Source organism: Euprymna scolopes, chromosome 12 (assembly GCF_053919585.1).
Source record: "Euprymna scolopes isolate OS-2025 chromosome 12, ASM5391958v1, whole genome shotgun sequence".
NCBI classification, from domain to species: Eukaryota; Metazoa; Mollusca; class Cephalopoda; order Sepiida; family Sepiolidae; genus Euprymna; species Euprymna scolopes.
In genome coordinates this window covers 155000024-155018124 of record NC_136493.1, presented here as the reverse complement: position 1 = coordinate 155018124, position 18101 = coordinate 155000024, and the positions used below count along the sequence as shown (strand labels likewise).

Sequence of the window (18101 nt, the reverse complement as noted above, 5' to 3'; positions counted from 1 at the left end):
GACCTCAACATTTCAAGAAATTTGGTAATTTTGCCACCATTTATTTATTTTTTAAACTATTCTCATGAAACTTGGCAGTCTTATGTAAAATTGTGTGCTCTTTTTGATTATGCAGTCAAATCTGATGTATCTCTTTACCATAAGCCATGAATTATAAATTAAGATGTACAAATTTCAATTCTTTTTAAACTAGAACATGGTATCATACAGTGGGTGTCTATTCATGAACAAAATTAAATATTGTCATATTTAAATAAAGCTTTGAGAGCAGGCATTTTCCTGCCTCTCGCCAAAGGAGAGCTTAATCTGTGGTGTAGCCATTGAATGTCTAAAAAGCATTCATGGCGGTTATTTACTACTCCCCTCAAAGAAAAGAAAAAAATTGAGTAGATATGAATTAATCTCAGAAATAAATCAAAGAAAATTTTTCATATAGATTTTGGATTTCTGTAAAAAAATGGAAATTCTTTTGGAACCAGTCCAATTTTCAATTTTGTAAATCTTCTATCTGGCCCAAAATATACCCCTATTTTCTGAGATGCAACCATAAATTGTACTCTATATGAATCCTTGATGTAGCTTTCACATTACAAGGATACCAGGAATCCTGATAAGCAACAACTATATATTCACTAGTTGATGGTAATTTTTGCCATTTCTATTCTGTTTTACTGAAAATTCAACTATGTAAACAAGGAAATAAAAATGTAATTTTTCAACTTGTTTCCATCTTAACATTTAAGATTTTAGGGTATGCTGAAAACGTATATCGCATTTAAATTTTCTGCAAGTAAGTAATTTTCCAGATATTAAGCAATGTCATTTCTTATGTTATCGCTGGTGGCCATCTTGGTACACGCAAGCCCACAAACGTAACCCCAAGAAACTATGCACAAACGCATGTACCAAGATGGCCACCAGCAATAACATAAACAACATTGCTTAATATCCAGAAAGCTACCTGTTTGCGGAAAATTTAAATGCGATATTCGTTTTCAGCTTACTCAAACTTTTAAAGGTAGTCATTTTAAAGAAAAACGTTAAGGTAAAAATTTACAAAATGCATCACAATGAAATTCTTTATCGAACCGCCTTATTATTTAGATATCCTCAGTTAAAAAACTTTTACAGATTCGAAAAAATAGTCTTGACAATAAGTTAAAAATAAATTCAAGTTTCACGATATATTTTATTTAATTGTTAGGTGAAAGTACAGAATAGTTAACAAAACACCCATTTTTCCCCATGTAAAGAATGGGTTTCTAAATAACATTATTTCAGCATGGTAGCGTAAGGGCACAAGAACCTTTTATTTGTTATGTTTTTTTTTTTTTACCACTAAAAAAACACAATTCTACCTTAAGTACAAATAAGAAGTTATAAATACAATGATAACAGAAACGCATGTACTTCGTACATTTTGTTGGGTTTTTTTTTTTTGTACATGTGTACTAAAAGCGTTAAAAACAACAAAATAGTATTGCTTGGAAATCAAATTTGAAAAACTTGAAAATAATTTTTTCAAACTCAGAATAAAAAATGAAACTGATTTTTCTGCTTTCGTTTTGAAAGCAGAAAAAAGTGGGGTTTTTATTTTTAAGAGAATACAAATGAAACTCGTTAATGCGCTGACTTTAGTCAGCTGAGCGCTGATCAGCGCATAGCAAGCCGTTTTCCCCATTAAGCGGATTTGAATTTCTATAAAGCATAACATTTAAGAAATTTCCGCACAATTAATAATTATCAGATATTTACATATACATGAAAATAATTCTGAAACTATTATCTATATGAAAATGGAGGATATATACCGATTTATCTTATCAATTTTGGAATATTCTTCGCCAACTTTGCTCGGTCGTAACTTTTCTTCCTGTGATTGTAAAAATATAATCAAAGTCCAGTAGAGATAGACTTCTATGCTTATTTAGCCTGTAAAATTTCAGCTATATCCAATTAAATTTGACCCCATGCATGTTTTTTTTTTCTTTTAAAATAAAAACTGAATTATTTTACTGTTCGCTTAAATTTTTTTTTTTTTTTTTCCACACCTCTTTCCACCCAGACTGCATTGATTCCTTATTACACCATTAATATTGTTGGTTTGAGAAATTAATTTTTCTTTGAGTTATATCAAATTCATTAATATGAACTTTAGGAACTTTTTCCTGGAAAAATTAATTTTTGATTTTATTGTTATAATTTACGATGCCATAAAAAAGTAAAAATAAATAATTTTTTTTTTAACTACTGAAAACCATAACTTTAATAAAAGTGTTTTTTTGTTTAAACAAACTAATACATTCCCACTAAGATTCAATTAAAAATAATGGATTCATTATCTTCCATTATCATTTGATAAATACTGAAAATTTTATCAAATTGGTTAATTTTCTGATTTTTTGGTGAATTTTTTAAGGCAGGGGTCAAAATGTTTATACATTTTGAGCATCGGCTATTCATTTCATACGTACTTAGTATTTATATCAATTTTACTTGCTCCAAAATCTATTGAAATTATCTCTGGTTAATTTGAGGTTCAAGTCAACATATTTTGTATGTGTTATTGGTGGATCAAGTGTGAGGATTGATCCAACCTCATCATTCTATTTTACTTCCATGTAATCTAGAATCAAACACCATATCTCTTAAACTGCATATTATACGTTTCAAAAGTAATGAGTATTCTACTTAGATTTTTTTTTTATTTGCAATATGCACAACTAAAAGCTTAAATTGAAAAAGAAATAAGAGTTAAGCATAACTTACTTTTGAAGTCTCTGTAACAAGGGCAATGCAGCTTCCCAATAAAAAGTGGCACGTTCTTCAAGTTCTTCCAGTTTATTAAAGGAACCATGACCATTGTCAACATCTTTCTTCATTTTGGCAGCCTAAAATTGTAAACCAGGTTTACTAATTATAAACAACTAGCACGACCCATGTACCAGCATAGGCCAGTGAAAGTATGACAAAGCCAGAACAGATTCAGTAACCCCCGCCCCCATCCTGAAAACAAATTAAACCACTGTTGTTTTCATCTAATACAGACTGAAAACCAATTGCAATCAGAAATTACTTAAATGGAGAAATACCACAACTTCCTGCTGTGACATTAATTAGCAGTCAAAATATTGTACCCTCACTTTAAAACCTATTCTTTTATATAAACAAAATTTCACTTATTGTTTGCTTAGTGAACAAATATTTAAATTGTTTTTCATTTGTAAATTTATAATAAAAGTAAAATTAAGCTTAAATAATAAATGTGACCATCTCCATAGGCAAAGTTGAGAAAGCCGACAAGCTACTATTTCATTTTAAAGCTAAAACAACTTTGGAGTTCCAAAATGTGAACAAATTTTATACCATTCAAAACATTTTGTGACCTTGTTAAACTTTGTTTTCAAATTTATCTGTCCTTTCTTCAATATTTGTTTTTACCAATACTATTTGTCCATTTTAGCAAAGGTCATCAACTTCTTAGAAAAAGTGTAATCTTCAGGATGGACTAAATAAAGCGATTTTTTTTTTCAGGCAACAATTGTCATACCCTAGCAATTTAAAAAAAAATATTCCTCTTAATTTATTTCACAATAACAGGACAAGTTGAATATTTATATAAAAAAGTACATAATGTCTCTGTATATTTTTAAGCCTTAACTGTTTTATATATATATATATATATATATATATATATATATATATATATATATATATATATATATATATATAAAAAATTGCAAACTTTTCAAAGATATAAAGGAAATGTTAGCAGAAATTAGTTTTCTCCAGTTCAGAAAAAAAATAAAATTTCTGTGAGCGAAAAGCTTACCAATTAACCAAACATAATTTACATTTGTTTTTTTATCTTTCTGAACAGGATGATTTTAGTTTTTATAAATAGAGAAATGTTGATTTCCTAATATAATCAAGTAAAAATTAAAAGGAAGGTACTTCTATAATTGAAAGTCACATTTCAGATAAAGACTCATGTACTTGCGTATCACGCTAAAATTAAATCTCACAAAAAATTGGAAATAATTACTGAATAGAAAATTAATCACAAAATCAATTTTACCATAAATTATCTTGCATCATTCACGTTTACTTGTGTTAATGAAAGACTGATTTATCTCCCTTGCTTTCTGGCAAATTCTGATACTTTTGCTCTTATCAACAGTGAATTATTTTTAATATGAAGTTCTACTCAATCATTTTTTTCTAATTTTTTTGATGAGGATACTTATTTCAGTGTAAGTACATAAAAATGTTTTTACTTGAAATGTGATGATCAATTGTGACTAATATTATAGAAGCAACTTTAAAGGTTAATACTGACCCGGCTTTGTAACGTGCGAGCAAGATGGGTGATCAATGTTGCTGACATACCATGGCTACCAACCAATCGTATAGTATCCAATCCACGCATCAAAATTAATCGCATCTTTGTGAAGTTTTCTCTGAAAAATTAATTTTGTATACATTAGTTATACATAAAATTTATTGTTCAAAATATTAAAAATTAAAAAATAAAATCATACTTACGTGTCTACTTTATCTCCCAACTTGCATGCCAGCTTCCACCAGTCAGCTTGTTCTTGGGTGCAGAATTGCCGGCAAAGAACTTTCGGCAGTAGATGAGGTTGATGAGGTTCAGGACGCACCTGCTGCAGTTGCTGACTGGTGCAATACACAGCGCAACATAGGAATACCTTAAATACAAAATTATCAAAATTCAGCAAAGAGAAAAAGAGCTAAGAAAAAAAAAAGTCAACCCATACGAAAATTAAATAAAGTGATGAATTCTTTGTTTAGTTGAGTAGTATTTGACAGGTCATCAGTCAGACATCCATAAGCAAATAACCATTGAATTTTATTTTATAGACAAATTGACCATTTTCCATGATCATCTTTAGTCAACAATGAAATGTTGCAATAAACTCTTGTTTCTTGTTATTTGTCTCACTTCAGATTTTTGCTTTCAGTAAAACTGTGTATGGTAATTTTAAAGACATGGTTTTAATCAAAACTTGAATATTGCCTTATCTCCCAATTAATAAACTTTAAATCCATTAAACAGTTGAAACACATACAAGTTTTGAACAAATTGACACACATTTTGTTGGAAAACACATGCTTGGAATTAGTGTTTCTATCAGAATAAAAAATTACTAGAAAAAGAGCTTACTTTGTTTATAATTTTGTTCTTGACCGAGGAAGGTGACAAAATTTTGCAACCCAAAATAAAATATATTTTCTTCTGAATGTCCATCCAATGGCCAAAGACTAATCGACAAGACAGTCATTGATGCCTGTATTTTATGGCTTTTTGCAAAGTCTACACATTAATTTTACTTAGGAAATTAAATTGATGTTAACTTGCAGCCAAATTTAGTTTTTTTTTTAAATACAACATATGGTGGTACCATCCAATCACTACTTGAATCATGTAAGAAATTATTTTTTAGATGAGGGAGGGATAACACACTTCGGCAATAAACCAGTTTTCAGAGGAATAGATAGCAAAAGCAATTATGGTGTTGAATTGATAAAACTATACAGAATTTTAGACAGCTGGTAAATTTACACATTTGCACAAACTTTATCATGTAACATCATGGATGCAGAGATTTGTAGGCTATGAAAAGAAGCCAAAAGTCTGAAGTGTCAAAAATAGTGATGGATGTTTGCTGACAAAAAACAAAAAATGCTGAATTAAGAAATAAAGGTGAACTAAATGAAAAATGAAGAATTTCGCATAAAAAATTTGAAATGTAATTTTCTAAATTTTGTTTATTAACATAAAAAATAAATAAAATAACTTCATGTTAGAAAGTTTATTTGGAGTCAAATTTTTATCTGAAAAAATGTTCTTAAATACTAGTTGTCATGTACAGGATTACTCGGGTAGCAACTAAGTTGCACATAAACTTATGTTGTAGATGCGTGCATGTGGATTCACGAACATGACAAAGAATGAACATTCATTATTATCCTACATACACATAGAAGAAAAATTTCTAAATGTCATTATTTGGTTTATAATTATTTTTAAATGCAGTTTCACACTATGATATCCGATAAGTGGACCCTAGTGTGTTTGAAGGTCAATTTAATTGATGGTATTAGTTTCCTTGTAAAATGTTACGACTATTGGTTGTCCTTATGCAAATCCTCTGATTTGCATATTTTCTATAAGAAACAAGCTTAGCTCATAAGTCTATATAGAATAGATTTCTAAGTTATGAATAAAAAGCAAACAAAAAAGTTTTAAATGTGCCGGATCGATTGCAGAACATGTTCCAAATGTAACCATAAAATGATAACTTTTAAAAAGCTCCAACTTAAAAAGAAATGAAAAAATATATAGTAATAGAAAAACAAAAGAAAATGCTTACTTCCATATCAAGTTGACAGAGAGATTCAATTCCCTGATGTAAGCCACGAGAAAGATTTCTACTTGAATAGCGGAGGTTGTCAAATAAAGAGAACTTATCTAAAAAAAACAACAAAAAAAAAAAAATGTAGCAGGGAGGTGAGTGGCCGAATGCAAACAAAAGCTGAAAACAAGCTGGAAGACGAGGCAGGAAGAAATAAAATAAAAAGGCTGGTACAGATAATTTAGTTTAATCATATGGCAATTATTAGGCTTCTCTAATGCGGAAGTCGTTTTGGTAGAAATTGGTAAGTTTCATCTTCAAATATTTTGTTTTTGAGATTCGTTTTTTTTTTTTTGTTTTTTTTTACATGGAGGTCACCACTTATCAAGGCTCAGAAGCCACTCGGGGATAAGGGTTATTGTGTGTACAGTAATCAATAGGATAGTGTTGTAGTATTCATTAGTATTGGAGATTTGATAAAGTGTCATTACTTAAGGGGGCAGTTTATCAGGAATTTGTTTATATTGGACTTGAAGACATCCAAGTTGACGTCAGGTGGGAAACAGGCAAATGGAAGAGAGTTCCATAGGCATGCATTTCTAAGAAAGAAGCTTTGTTCATGGAATCTACGTTTTGATTTAGGCACAGATAAAGAGTGGGGAAAATTATTGACAGTGGTTTCAGCTAGACGGGTGTTTATCGTGAAAGATTGGCGAGGGGGTACCAGAGATTGGAGTTCAGACGAGTACTTCCCATGAAAATAACGATAAAACAAAAATAGGCTCGCAACGTCTCTTCTGTGGGAGAGAGGTTGTAGGGAAGAGAAAAGGGCATCTCCCACTAAACTATGAAGTTTATTTTGTACTCTGTCAAAGCAGGATAGGCTGTTTTTAGCAGCTCCTGCCCAGATGTGGCAGCAGTATTCCATCCTTGGACGTACTTGGCTTTTATATAGATAGAGAATTGCATCAGTAGTAAAATATCTTCTGGAGCGGTAGAAGGATCCCACTATTTTCCCAGTGACCTTGGCAACAGACTTGATGTACGTGTTCCATTTCAGGTCAGGAGTAAAGGTCAAACCCAGAAGCTTATGACGAGAGCCATCCATTTCAATTGATGCCAGATGTGGATCAGAGCGTTGATGATGTAAAGATAGGAGCTTGGTTTTAGATGCATTGTGTGAAACCTGAGAAATAGCAACTAATAGTTGACCCTACATTCATTATAGCAGAGTCTGAAAACAAAATGTAGTAGTGGTTTAAGGTCATACCCAAGACCAGGTTGGAGTAGAAAGGTTTCCGTAATTGATAGGCTTGGGAAGTAAGGTAGACAGAAAAAAATTGGAAAAAAGGGTAGCAAGGGTCAAGAAAGAGGAGTTTGGGATTGGGGGAAATGAATATCTTGCTCAAGAGTATCTAAAGCCATTTCATATCACTTGTATCAATCATTTAAAAATGCTGTCAAATGTTCAGGATGCATCTCTAGAATTCTTCTCAATGAAAAAACAAGAAAAATCTGCATTATGCACATATCTGATAGAAAATATTGTACACCAAAATTCATATAAGTCGATGAAGTAATCTTATTTACATATGAGCAGATCGTCCAGCATTAACCAGTTGTAAAATATGCTTAAATATGATATTTTAATTTGTGAAGATTTCATATTTATTATTGTAGAGCAAATTCTCTATTGATTATTATATTATACTCAATATATAGTAAAGTAATATTTTCCAAAGTTAAAAAGGGAAAAAAAAAAGTAACTTGGGTGCCATCAGCAAGAATAGAAACCAAAACATTTAGCACTCTAGCCTGAGCCATTACGATTTGAGCTATCAACAGATGGATGAAAAACACTCAAAATTAAGCAGTACAATATGCTTCGTGGTTGTACGATACACTTAAACATGACATTTTAATTTATGCAGATCGTGTATGTATTATAGAATCAATCCCTTATTGAATATTATATATTATGAGGCATAATTTGCCCAGTGGACCAATTTGCAAAAAAATAAAAATAAAATAACGATAATGTCGTTCATCAAATTCCGCCCGTGTTTGTTTACAATATCACATCAGCTGATATTTGGGCTTGACGATGAATGCATGCAAACATACATTGAAGTTGCAAAGGTCAATTACAACCCTTAGCAGCTTATTTTTATCAACTAAAACTAAATTGAGTTTGTTCCACAGGTTCAAATCTCCTATATATCAAGTTTCAATTCTGTACATAAAAATTGAAGAGTTTGGAAGAGAAGTTCCGCCCACACACACACAGATATGGCCACTTATTAGTGTTCAGACAATGAATCGAAATTAGAATCTGGAATAATAAAAAAAATATTTTTTTTAAATCAGCATTTTTGAGAGTATCAGAAAAATTTGAGCCTTGATTATTAAAAGTGTTAAAATGCTCTGGACAAGATCTTTCAATTTCATTGGCACCAACCGGACACTGTCTATCATCGGTTTCTGAATGGTACTTCTTCGCTTTGGGCACAAGTGATAAGTATAGATAGAAATCTCAAAATGAGTTAATCAAAATTTTGGATAAAATACATAACATTTAGATGCTTTCCAAATTAAAAAGGAAATTATATCTACACTAGCTGTATGCCCAGCATACAGCTAGTGTAGATATAATTGCTCTGAAAAAGTCACTTCTGATTAATGTTTAGTTTTAAAATATTAAAAATAAGAAATGATTTACAGCAATTTTAAATGGTACCTCTTCTTTTATCATAAATTGAACTCATTAATAAGATAAAATTAAAATAAAATGGTGAGATACACCCAGGTTTGAACACAGGATCATTCAATCTATAGTCGAATACTCTACCATTGAACTGTATTTCCAAATGTCAATAATTCTGAATTTTTTTCTAAGAAGAAATAATTTGCTATGATTTAATTATCTCCCTTACCAGTGCAATGTATAAGAATTCCCCTGTAAAAAATTGCTTTTTTTTTATCTCTAAGAAAAAAAATTTAAAAAAAAATTTTTTAAAAAACTATTTTTAGGATCGGATTTTTTTTGGATTTTCAATATTTATCAGATGAATTTCTGTACAAAATATATCTAAGAACACTGCCAGACAAATTAGCTCTGTGTGAAATTTGCAAAAAGTAAGCTCAGCTGTTTCAGAATCAATGAGGAAGGAACTCACACACACAAATTGACTTTTATATAATAGTAGGGATTTAAACTCATACATACCATTAAAAAAGAATAAGATGCAGGCATTTGTTACTGTAACTAACAGAACAAAAATAGATGAAAAACAAATATGTAACATATATTACCAAAGGAATACTCTTCTACCTATCTGAATAAGTTTAATTGTTAAACTTATTTTAAAGTGTGCTTTTAGTTAATAAAAAGAGATTAAAAAAAAAAATTTAGTGTCAACTGTTCAGTTAGAATTTAAAAAAAAAAAATGCCTACCTCATAAATCCTGCACAAAACTCTTGATAACTGCTCAAAATCGAAAATTAAACACTAGTAGAAACACGCAGAAAAAATGTTGAGTTTAAATGTTATGTTCTACCAGTACTTTGTTTCATTTTTTATTTTTAGGTGTGTAAACAAGTTAGAATGCACCAGAAATGGTTATCATTTTACATTAAATTTATGTGCAAAACTGCTTTTTCTACCCTGAATTCTATCATTTTTTTTCTTTCTGTCACATAATCAGCTACAAAAAAAAAAAATTTCATTTTATGGGCACGATTTAGCTAAAGGTTTTGATATATTTTCCATTACTATTATCTGTGTCTTGTTTTATTTTATACAGTAACGCAAATCCATCTAATAAACAACCTAATCTTTATAATTGCAAGAAGAAAAAAAAATGAACATTTCTTCGTAGAAGGAAGAAAGAGAATAGTTAACAGAGACCCCTCCCAATGTTCTGAATGGGTTTCTTAAGTAACATTATGTAGAAAGTTAGAAACTCATTCTTGACATGGGATGAGCTTTGTTAACTCTTCTGTTCCTACACTGTTTTCTTATTTTGCATAGATTCTTTTTAATTGTCTATGAAAGTTCGAAAATGAAAAAAATCAAATAAGGTTTATTTAAAAAAATAAATCTTGTCTCACAATTTTTAATAAATTACTAGGAAAACATTTGATAAAAATATTTAGATCTATTCTTGTATACGCCCTCCTCCAAAGTGTATTTTTTTATTTTACAAAGTATATGTGGACATTATGGTGTGTGTGTGTGTGTGTGCGCGCGCATGAAATCTATAATATAAAGCTGAATGTCTGTGTGTGTCTGGTCACGAATAGGCTCCTATATGGTTGACTATTTTAAAAAACTGATTACATATAATGATAGATGTATCGAGACACAGGAATGGGTATGTTTGATCTGGCAGAACGGTGATTCATTAAAATTGTGGGATCAGCATATGCGCCTGGTCCACAAAGTATGGAAATAAAAAATTTAAAAATTAAAAACAAACGTTTACAAGTGTTTTTGATATAGATGTACATAATACTTTGATAAGTATGTTTTAACTTAAATAGGGATGGTATAATAAAATTATGGGGTCTGCGTTTGCACCTGGCCTCCATAAAATGGAAATAGACACAAACTTTAATAAAGACTTTTCATATCTATCTGCATAAGTATACTTTGATAATTATGTTTCAGTTTGAAGAAATATGGTATAATAAAATTATGAGGTGTTCGTTTGCACCTGACCTCCATAGAATGGAAATATGTCACAAAGTTTAACAAGGTTTTTAATATAGATTCACACAATATTGTGATAAGTGTTTCAGTGTGAACAGGTATGGTATAATAAATTAGAGGGTTTATCTATTTTATTTTTACTTTCATCATATTTTGCTTTGGGTCGTTTTGATACCCCCAAATTCGAAGCTATCTCTTTACAACCCTTCCTTTTCATAACCTACCATACTTTAATAAATCAGAGTCCATTTTCTGTAGACTGTTTTTGAAGCCAGTCAACGATGGGTACTTTTGCTAGTATATATATGTGTTTTTATTTACTCACATTCACCCCTAACAAGACATATCACCACTTGAACATAAGGGGCTACTATTTGGAACAATACCTAGGAAAGATGAACAAGATATGGGTTTACATCAGATTTAAATTTCTGCATATCAGTACAGTCAGGGAAGCAGGAAGGGAATTCCAAAGTCTAGATGTTTGAGGGAAGAAACTATTAGAGTAGAGTAGAAAGCTTTCTGGCATTTATGGACCTCAACAGTGAAGGGGTGAGATTTTGTTGCTAAGTGAGTTTGTCTGAGATATGTACATCGAGTGGGCACAAGTGCAATGAGTTCATCAAAGTAAATTCCATTAAAATATTTGTAAAACAGGCAGAGAGATGCAACTTGCGGTGATGGGACAGTGGTGGTGTCTTAGTTGACAAAGTGGGATCTATTAGATCCCAAACTTTTTTTTTTGAACTCTATCCAAGAGGGAGAGAGGTTGGTAGTAGATGCACCAGCCAAGATGTAGCAACAATACTCCATGCATGGGCGAATGCTGGCATTGTAGAGGTACAAGATACTCTCAGGTGTAGTCCTCTAGCTCGATAAAGGGAATCCACCTTCTTTACAGTAGGCTATATATATATATATATATATATATATATGAGAGAGAAAGAAAGGAAATATGTATACATGTGCATGGCTAGAACTTTTCCATCCTAAATGTTACGCAATTATGTACACTGTAGAAACTATGCATAAATAGAACTAAGCAGAATAGTTAAATGAAACCAATTATCCAATAACAAACCATAAAAAATGAATAAAGTTTGTTTTTCAAATATGCAAATTAGTTAACTTTTAATATCCATGACAAGAGTATTTTAAAACCTTTGTTTTAATATTTACTTAGAAAAAGTAGGCTTTTAATATCAATGTAAGTACGACAAAAAGCTCAACTTAATGTGTATAGAGGAATCAAATTTTATAGCTAAACTGAGTGATGATTTCGCGATGCCATCTTGAAAACAGTCTAATTAATACAAGGGAAATAACTCCAAATAGCGATTTTAGAAAGTCATTAAGACAGAAGGGTGGGGGCACTAGAAAAATTTAAATACACTTAAAGTTCAGTTTTTATATAAAAATATTACTTAATTTCTGTGATTTATTGTTTATGACATTTTGTCCCAAATACAATCGTACAAATTTGTTTTTTCATGGGAGGGGATTCTAAACAAATGCTGTGTAAAGAAAAAAAAATATTTTTATAAAATGAGAATATTTTTGAAAAAAATCATTAGCACTTCAGTCATTTGAGTTGACGATACATATTCAATGCTACTGTTTTCTTAAACTGTAAATTTCAAAGATATTTCAGCAATTTTTATATCTATAGCTTTATTACATTTATAGTAATTATGAGAACTCCATTTGTCTTTCTCGTGTCATCGTAACTTTGAAATTATTTTTTTACCATTAAATATTCCTCAAAAGCAAAACCTGCAATAGCTTTAAATTAGAAAATTCTACAGAAAAGTGTCAAAGTGAGGATAAAATTCAGTTGTAAATGACACTCTTCTAGAATCTGAACGTTCAATCCTCAGCATGTATGATACAAAGAATACAGCTGCGAATTACAAGACTTTTACATGGTCATGACCGAAGGAACAAAAGCATGCTACCCTTGTGGATTAAATAAGTGGCTCCATTTGAAATTCTGTGCAAGTTGAAGTTGAAAAAGGATTTTAGAATTCAATAATATACATCTGAAGAAGTTCAAAGGTTACACTGGCTGAAAAATTGTGCAAATAACACCCAATATTTTTAACTTTTAACTGCATATTTGTTAAAGAAAAAAGGTGCAATTAAGTCAGAAGTTATTTAATAAAAGTACTTACAAGCAGGCTGACTTTCATCTTTGGCACTATTGAAATGGTGTAGACACAGCCAGACAATATTATTTAAATCTGATGCATTGAAAAGGTGAGCAGCTGAAACAAACAAACAAACTCCTCAGCATAAAGCTAACAACGTTCATCGGAAGGTAGTGACAACAAAAAATAAAAAGGAAAATATTTTGTTTTTAAATCAAAAAAAGAATTATTACTTTAAGTGCAGTGAAAGAAAAAGAATCAATTAGCAGATGCAAGTAGGGTTCTGTAAATCGGGTAGTTAGGATGACGTTAGTTTAACATTGGATCAAATGAGGTGCCACCATAGAAATGAAAGTGGAAAGGGTCTGAACGGGGATGGTGGCATGTCTAGCATTATTATTTACAACCTCCCATTCTCTTACAACTTTTATACTTACAGGATTTATGGGTGTCACTGTTGATTTGACTAACTGGTATGCAAATCACATCAATTATTTCTATGCTTGTGAAGAAATTTGTATTCAAATCAATGACTGCAAAAGTTTTTTCCACTTATCCTAAGTATATTAATATCAAAATTATTATTTAATTCTATGATACAACATAAAATTTTTAAATACTTTATATATCTATAAAAGTGAAATCGTGTTTGTGTGTGTGTATACATTTCCTACCAAACTACTCTGTCAATTTTCAGTCTACAGACGAGATTTGACATAAGGAGTATTGAGATTCGTGAAAAATCTTTTTAATCGGTTTTCATCCAGAAATTTGGCTGTCAAAGGGTCTAAGTTCACTAATATTACCTTTGAAAACTCTACTAAACTCCACTAATTTTGGGTTTAAACACTTGAAATTTTACATGTAGGTTACTTGGACACGGATCAAACTTTTTAATTTGATTTGAGCCCAAAACAATAAATGTTAAGGGGTCAAAATTGGGGTAAAAGTTTTAAACAATTTGACCTCTGCAGTCTCTAGCAAATTACTCTGCCAATTTTTGGTCTAAACATTTGAAATTTTACATAAAGTGTATTCAGACATAGGGCAAGTTTTTTAATTGGTTTTTGGCCAAAAATTTGGCTGCCAAAGGATCAAAGTTCAAAAGATTTGACCTTTGCAGTCTCTAACAAACTATTCAGCCAATTTTGAGTCTAAACATTTGAAATTTTACATGAAGGATATTCAGACATGCAGCAAGCTTTTTTAAATCAGTTTTTCGGCAAAAATTTGCCTGCCAAGAGGTCAAAGTTGACCTTTGCAGACTATCAAACTCCTCCGCCAATTTTGGGTCTAACACTTGAAATTTTAGATATAGGTTACCTGGACACGAGTCAAACTTTTTAATATACATATATACATATGCACATAAAGTTATGAACAGTACAAAGGGCCCAAGCAAATCTAGGCTGAACTGCTAGCATATCTACAAACACCCACAATCAGCTTTGGGCATTCTTAATTTACATATTTATTTCATAAATAGCTAATAAAACATTTTGTAATATACATTTTTATTTTACATTGAATATATGCAATAATTTTGTCAATAGTGAAATGACCGATGTGTTGGGATGCTGAGATCAGCAATTTGAAATATTTATTTGCAGAAAATGATAAAAAATATACATTTTAAATAAGTTTACACTTATCTTAGCCAAAAAGTCAATTAATAAATTTAAAAAAAAAAATTTAATAAAAAAAAAAATTTACAAATTTAAGACATTATGCCAAATAATTTTAAATGCTTAATGAGAATTCTTAGGCATTACAACAATCTTGGAATTTTTAAGGTTATTTCCTTTGTTTCTTGATATTGTTTATAAAAAGGCGTTGTGAGACAGTTGCTCATAGTTTAGCCACAAAATTTGATTTTATTATTTAAAAATAAAGCTTTTACATCATTTTTGGAATACAATATTTTCTTCCCATCATGGGTACATACAGATTTTATTTTTTTTAATATAGGAGAAATTTTGGACAAGCATCAAACATTTTACCTCAGATGAGAGATTATTAAAAAAAAAAAAAAAAGTATTAGATGCATCCCTTCAATCTCTTCATGTAAAAAAGCAAATGATGTTTTCGACTTAATGTTGAAAACCAACCATTTAGAAGAGATTTAACAAAATTCTAAGAATTTTAGATGACTAAATAGAGTTATATATATATATATATATATATATATATATATATATAAATATATCTGTTTTTGCTGCATTTTAAATTCTTTTGTAACAATATTAATTATTGATGTTGCGGAAGAGGAGTTTAAAAAGAAAAGAAAAAAAGAAAGAAAAAGAAAAGAAAAAGGAAAAAGAAAAAAAGAAAAGGCTAAGAACTTACCAGCATCATATTCAGCCAGTTCTGCTTTACTGGGTACAGCAGTTGCTGCCATGTTGCTAAAGCCACAGTCAGAAAGCAAGAAAGACATGTCTCTGACATTACGCATTTCTCTAAAGGTAAACAGTAGATCGTAGAGGCGCTCCTTACTAGCCGGAGTAGCACAACGCGTACGAAGATCAGTTACCCAATTAGAGGAATGTTTCTTTACTATTTCACTCAAAACATGGCCTGAAATTTAAAGCGAAGACAAAATTTAAAACATATGCAATCCTGGCTGCAGGAAAAATCTAAAAAGAACACTAAACTCCCAACCTTTATTTTTAAATTAAGACTCATTCCATTTTTTACAACTGAACTGTGTTATTGCCATCTAGAATTAAAATCTTTGTGACGATAAATTTGAATATTGAAAAATTAATTAGCCAACAGGTTCTAAAAAAATATTTTTAAAAAATTGTTTATATGTATAAAAACGTTAAAAGCATTCATTACTACATTTGTAAAAGTCAATTTTACAGTAAACAAAATGAGAGAAAAGGTATTGGGGGGAGGGATTATTTTATCTTTAAAAAAATTTGATTCTTGTTAAGAGAGTCAACGGATCGATTTTTTTTAAAGTAAAGTAAAAACAACGCTATTTACTTAATTGTTATGTTTAAAATGATAATATATCCAAAAATTCATAGAGTAGAAAATTATCTATAGTTAAAAGTAATTTTTACGGAAAATTAGGACAAATTGCATTTTCCCTAGATATAAACACCTTGAAGATTGCAAATGCAAGGGACATACTTATCTCCCTTTTCAACACTTTGATGGCACACTTGTTTTTAAGACCATAGTGATGGATTTTTTTTTTTTTTTTTTTTATTAAACACACAATACAACTACTACCCAAATTTTCATAATTTTTGGATATATTACTATTTCCGACATGAAAATTAAGTATTGTAAAAAAAATCAATCTGTCGACTATTTGAAGCACCAAAAGTTCTTTCTTAAAAAGATTAAAAACAATCATGGATTCCATATTAGAAAATTTGTTCTCCAAGTATGCCTAATGCAAAATTCAGTACTATATATCAACATGAGGTGCATTCAATAAGTTTCCAGACTTTTTTTTTTTGTACAAGCATTTAAAATTGTCATAGATTTGAAAATTCAGTATGTTATTACTATACATACTAGAGGACTGACCAATTTTTACGATTTCAGGTTCAAATGAACAGCTACAGCAGGAATTGGAATACACCCTACTAAAGCCTGATTGTTACAGCTGGTGAATTTCAAAAATGCAATCTAGATATGAGGATAATTTAGAAAAACGATATGCAATAAAATTCTGTTATAAACTTGAAAAAATGCCACAGAAACATATGGAATGCTTCAGACTATTTTTGGACCATTTTGCATGAATCAAGTGTCAGTTTTTGAGTGGCATAAGAGATTCAAGGAACGATGAAATAAAATACATTTAATTTTGGATATTTTATTTATTTATTTGCAGACTATTATCTTCATCTTTATAGTTGTTCTTTCACAAAGTTTTGGCCAACTATTCCACTGGCTTTCATCAGGTGGTTAACCGCGACAGGATAGGAATGCTGAATCTTAACTGTATCTTTAGTAATTACAGCCTTCCATAGTTGTTCTCAGCTCACCCCATTTTGGCCAACTAATCCTCTGGCCAGCTTTGGGTAGGATTGAAACCGCTATCTTTAAACAATGCTCACCTGGAACTGTAGAGAGTCAACATCATTATGCCACAGGCCCCAAGGTTGGATTTTTTGGTCTTACAGATACAAGTTTTTTTTGTTGTTATCTGATCTTCCATTGTCGGGGTCCATACCGAATGGTATATATTATTTAATTATTGGAATTTTTTTTAGGAGTAATTTGTATATTTTATTTATTTGCAGACTATTATCCTCATCTTCATAGTTGTCACAACTATAAAGATGAGAATAATAATCCGCAAATAAATAAAATATACAAATTACTCATCTAAAAAAAATTCCGATAATTAAAAAATATTTAATTTAGGGTCATAAATGTTGCCAATTTATACGATTTTTATTGATTTTACAGAAAAGAGTTTGAAAATATTACAATTAATAAAATTTTACGAAATTTTAAAAAATTATTTACATTTGACAGTTTTTATTTGTGATTTCAAACAATTTTTAAAATTATGTTTTTGAAAAAAAAGTAAAAATTAGGACAAATTAATTTCATTTTACTAGTTTTTACTTGTATTTTTTGCTATGAGGGTCAACAATTAGTGACATACCTGGTAAACAATTGTTTTGCAAAATGACAATTATCAAAATACACAATTTATTGTAAACTTGCAAGGATACAACTTTTTATTAAAAATGCTTTACTTTTTGGAAATCTTCAAATGTTAAATTCCTGCAAGAATCATAATTTGATCTATTCCTATCATTTCTTCCTTTAGTGATGATTAAAAGGTTAGGCTGCTTAACTTCTATTGAACCCTTACTAATTTTGTCTGTC

The 18101-nt window shown here is 30.2% G+C and overlaps 1 protein-coding gene across 1 annotated transcript in view; it reads right to left on the bottom strand.

The window, feature by feature from the left end:
- The window catches only part of LOC145291571 (E3 SUMO-protein ligase RanBP2-like), a 194824-nt gene that overhangs the window by 96070 nt on the left and 80653 nt on the right, over positions 1-18101 (bottom strand). Inside the window, exons 12-17 of the mRNA XM_080137647.1 lie at positions 15585-15812; positions 13263-13355; positions 6399-6496; positions 4546-4712; positions 4340-4460; positions 2770-2891 (exon numbers count right to left, since the gene is read on the bottom strand). Of these exons, the coding sequence (XP_079993773.1) occupies positions 2770-2891; positions 4340-4460; positions 4546-4712; positions 6399-6496; positions 13263-13355; positions 15585-15812 (829 nt within the window). The remainder of the gene's footprint in view (positions 1-2769; positions 2892-4339; positions 4461-4545; positions 4713-6398; positions 6497-13262; positions 13356-15584; positions 15813-18101) is intronic.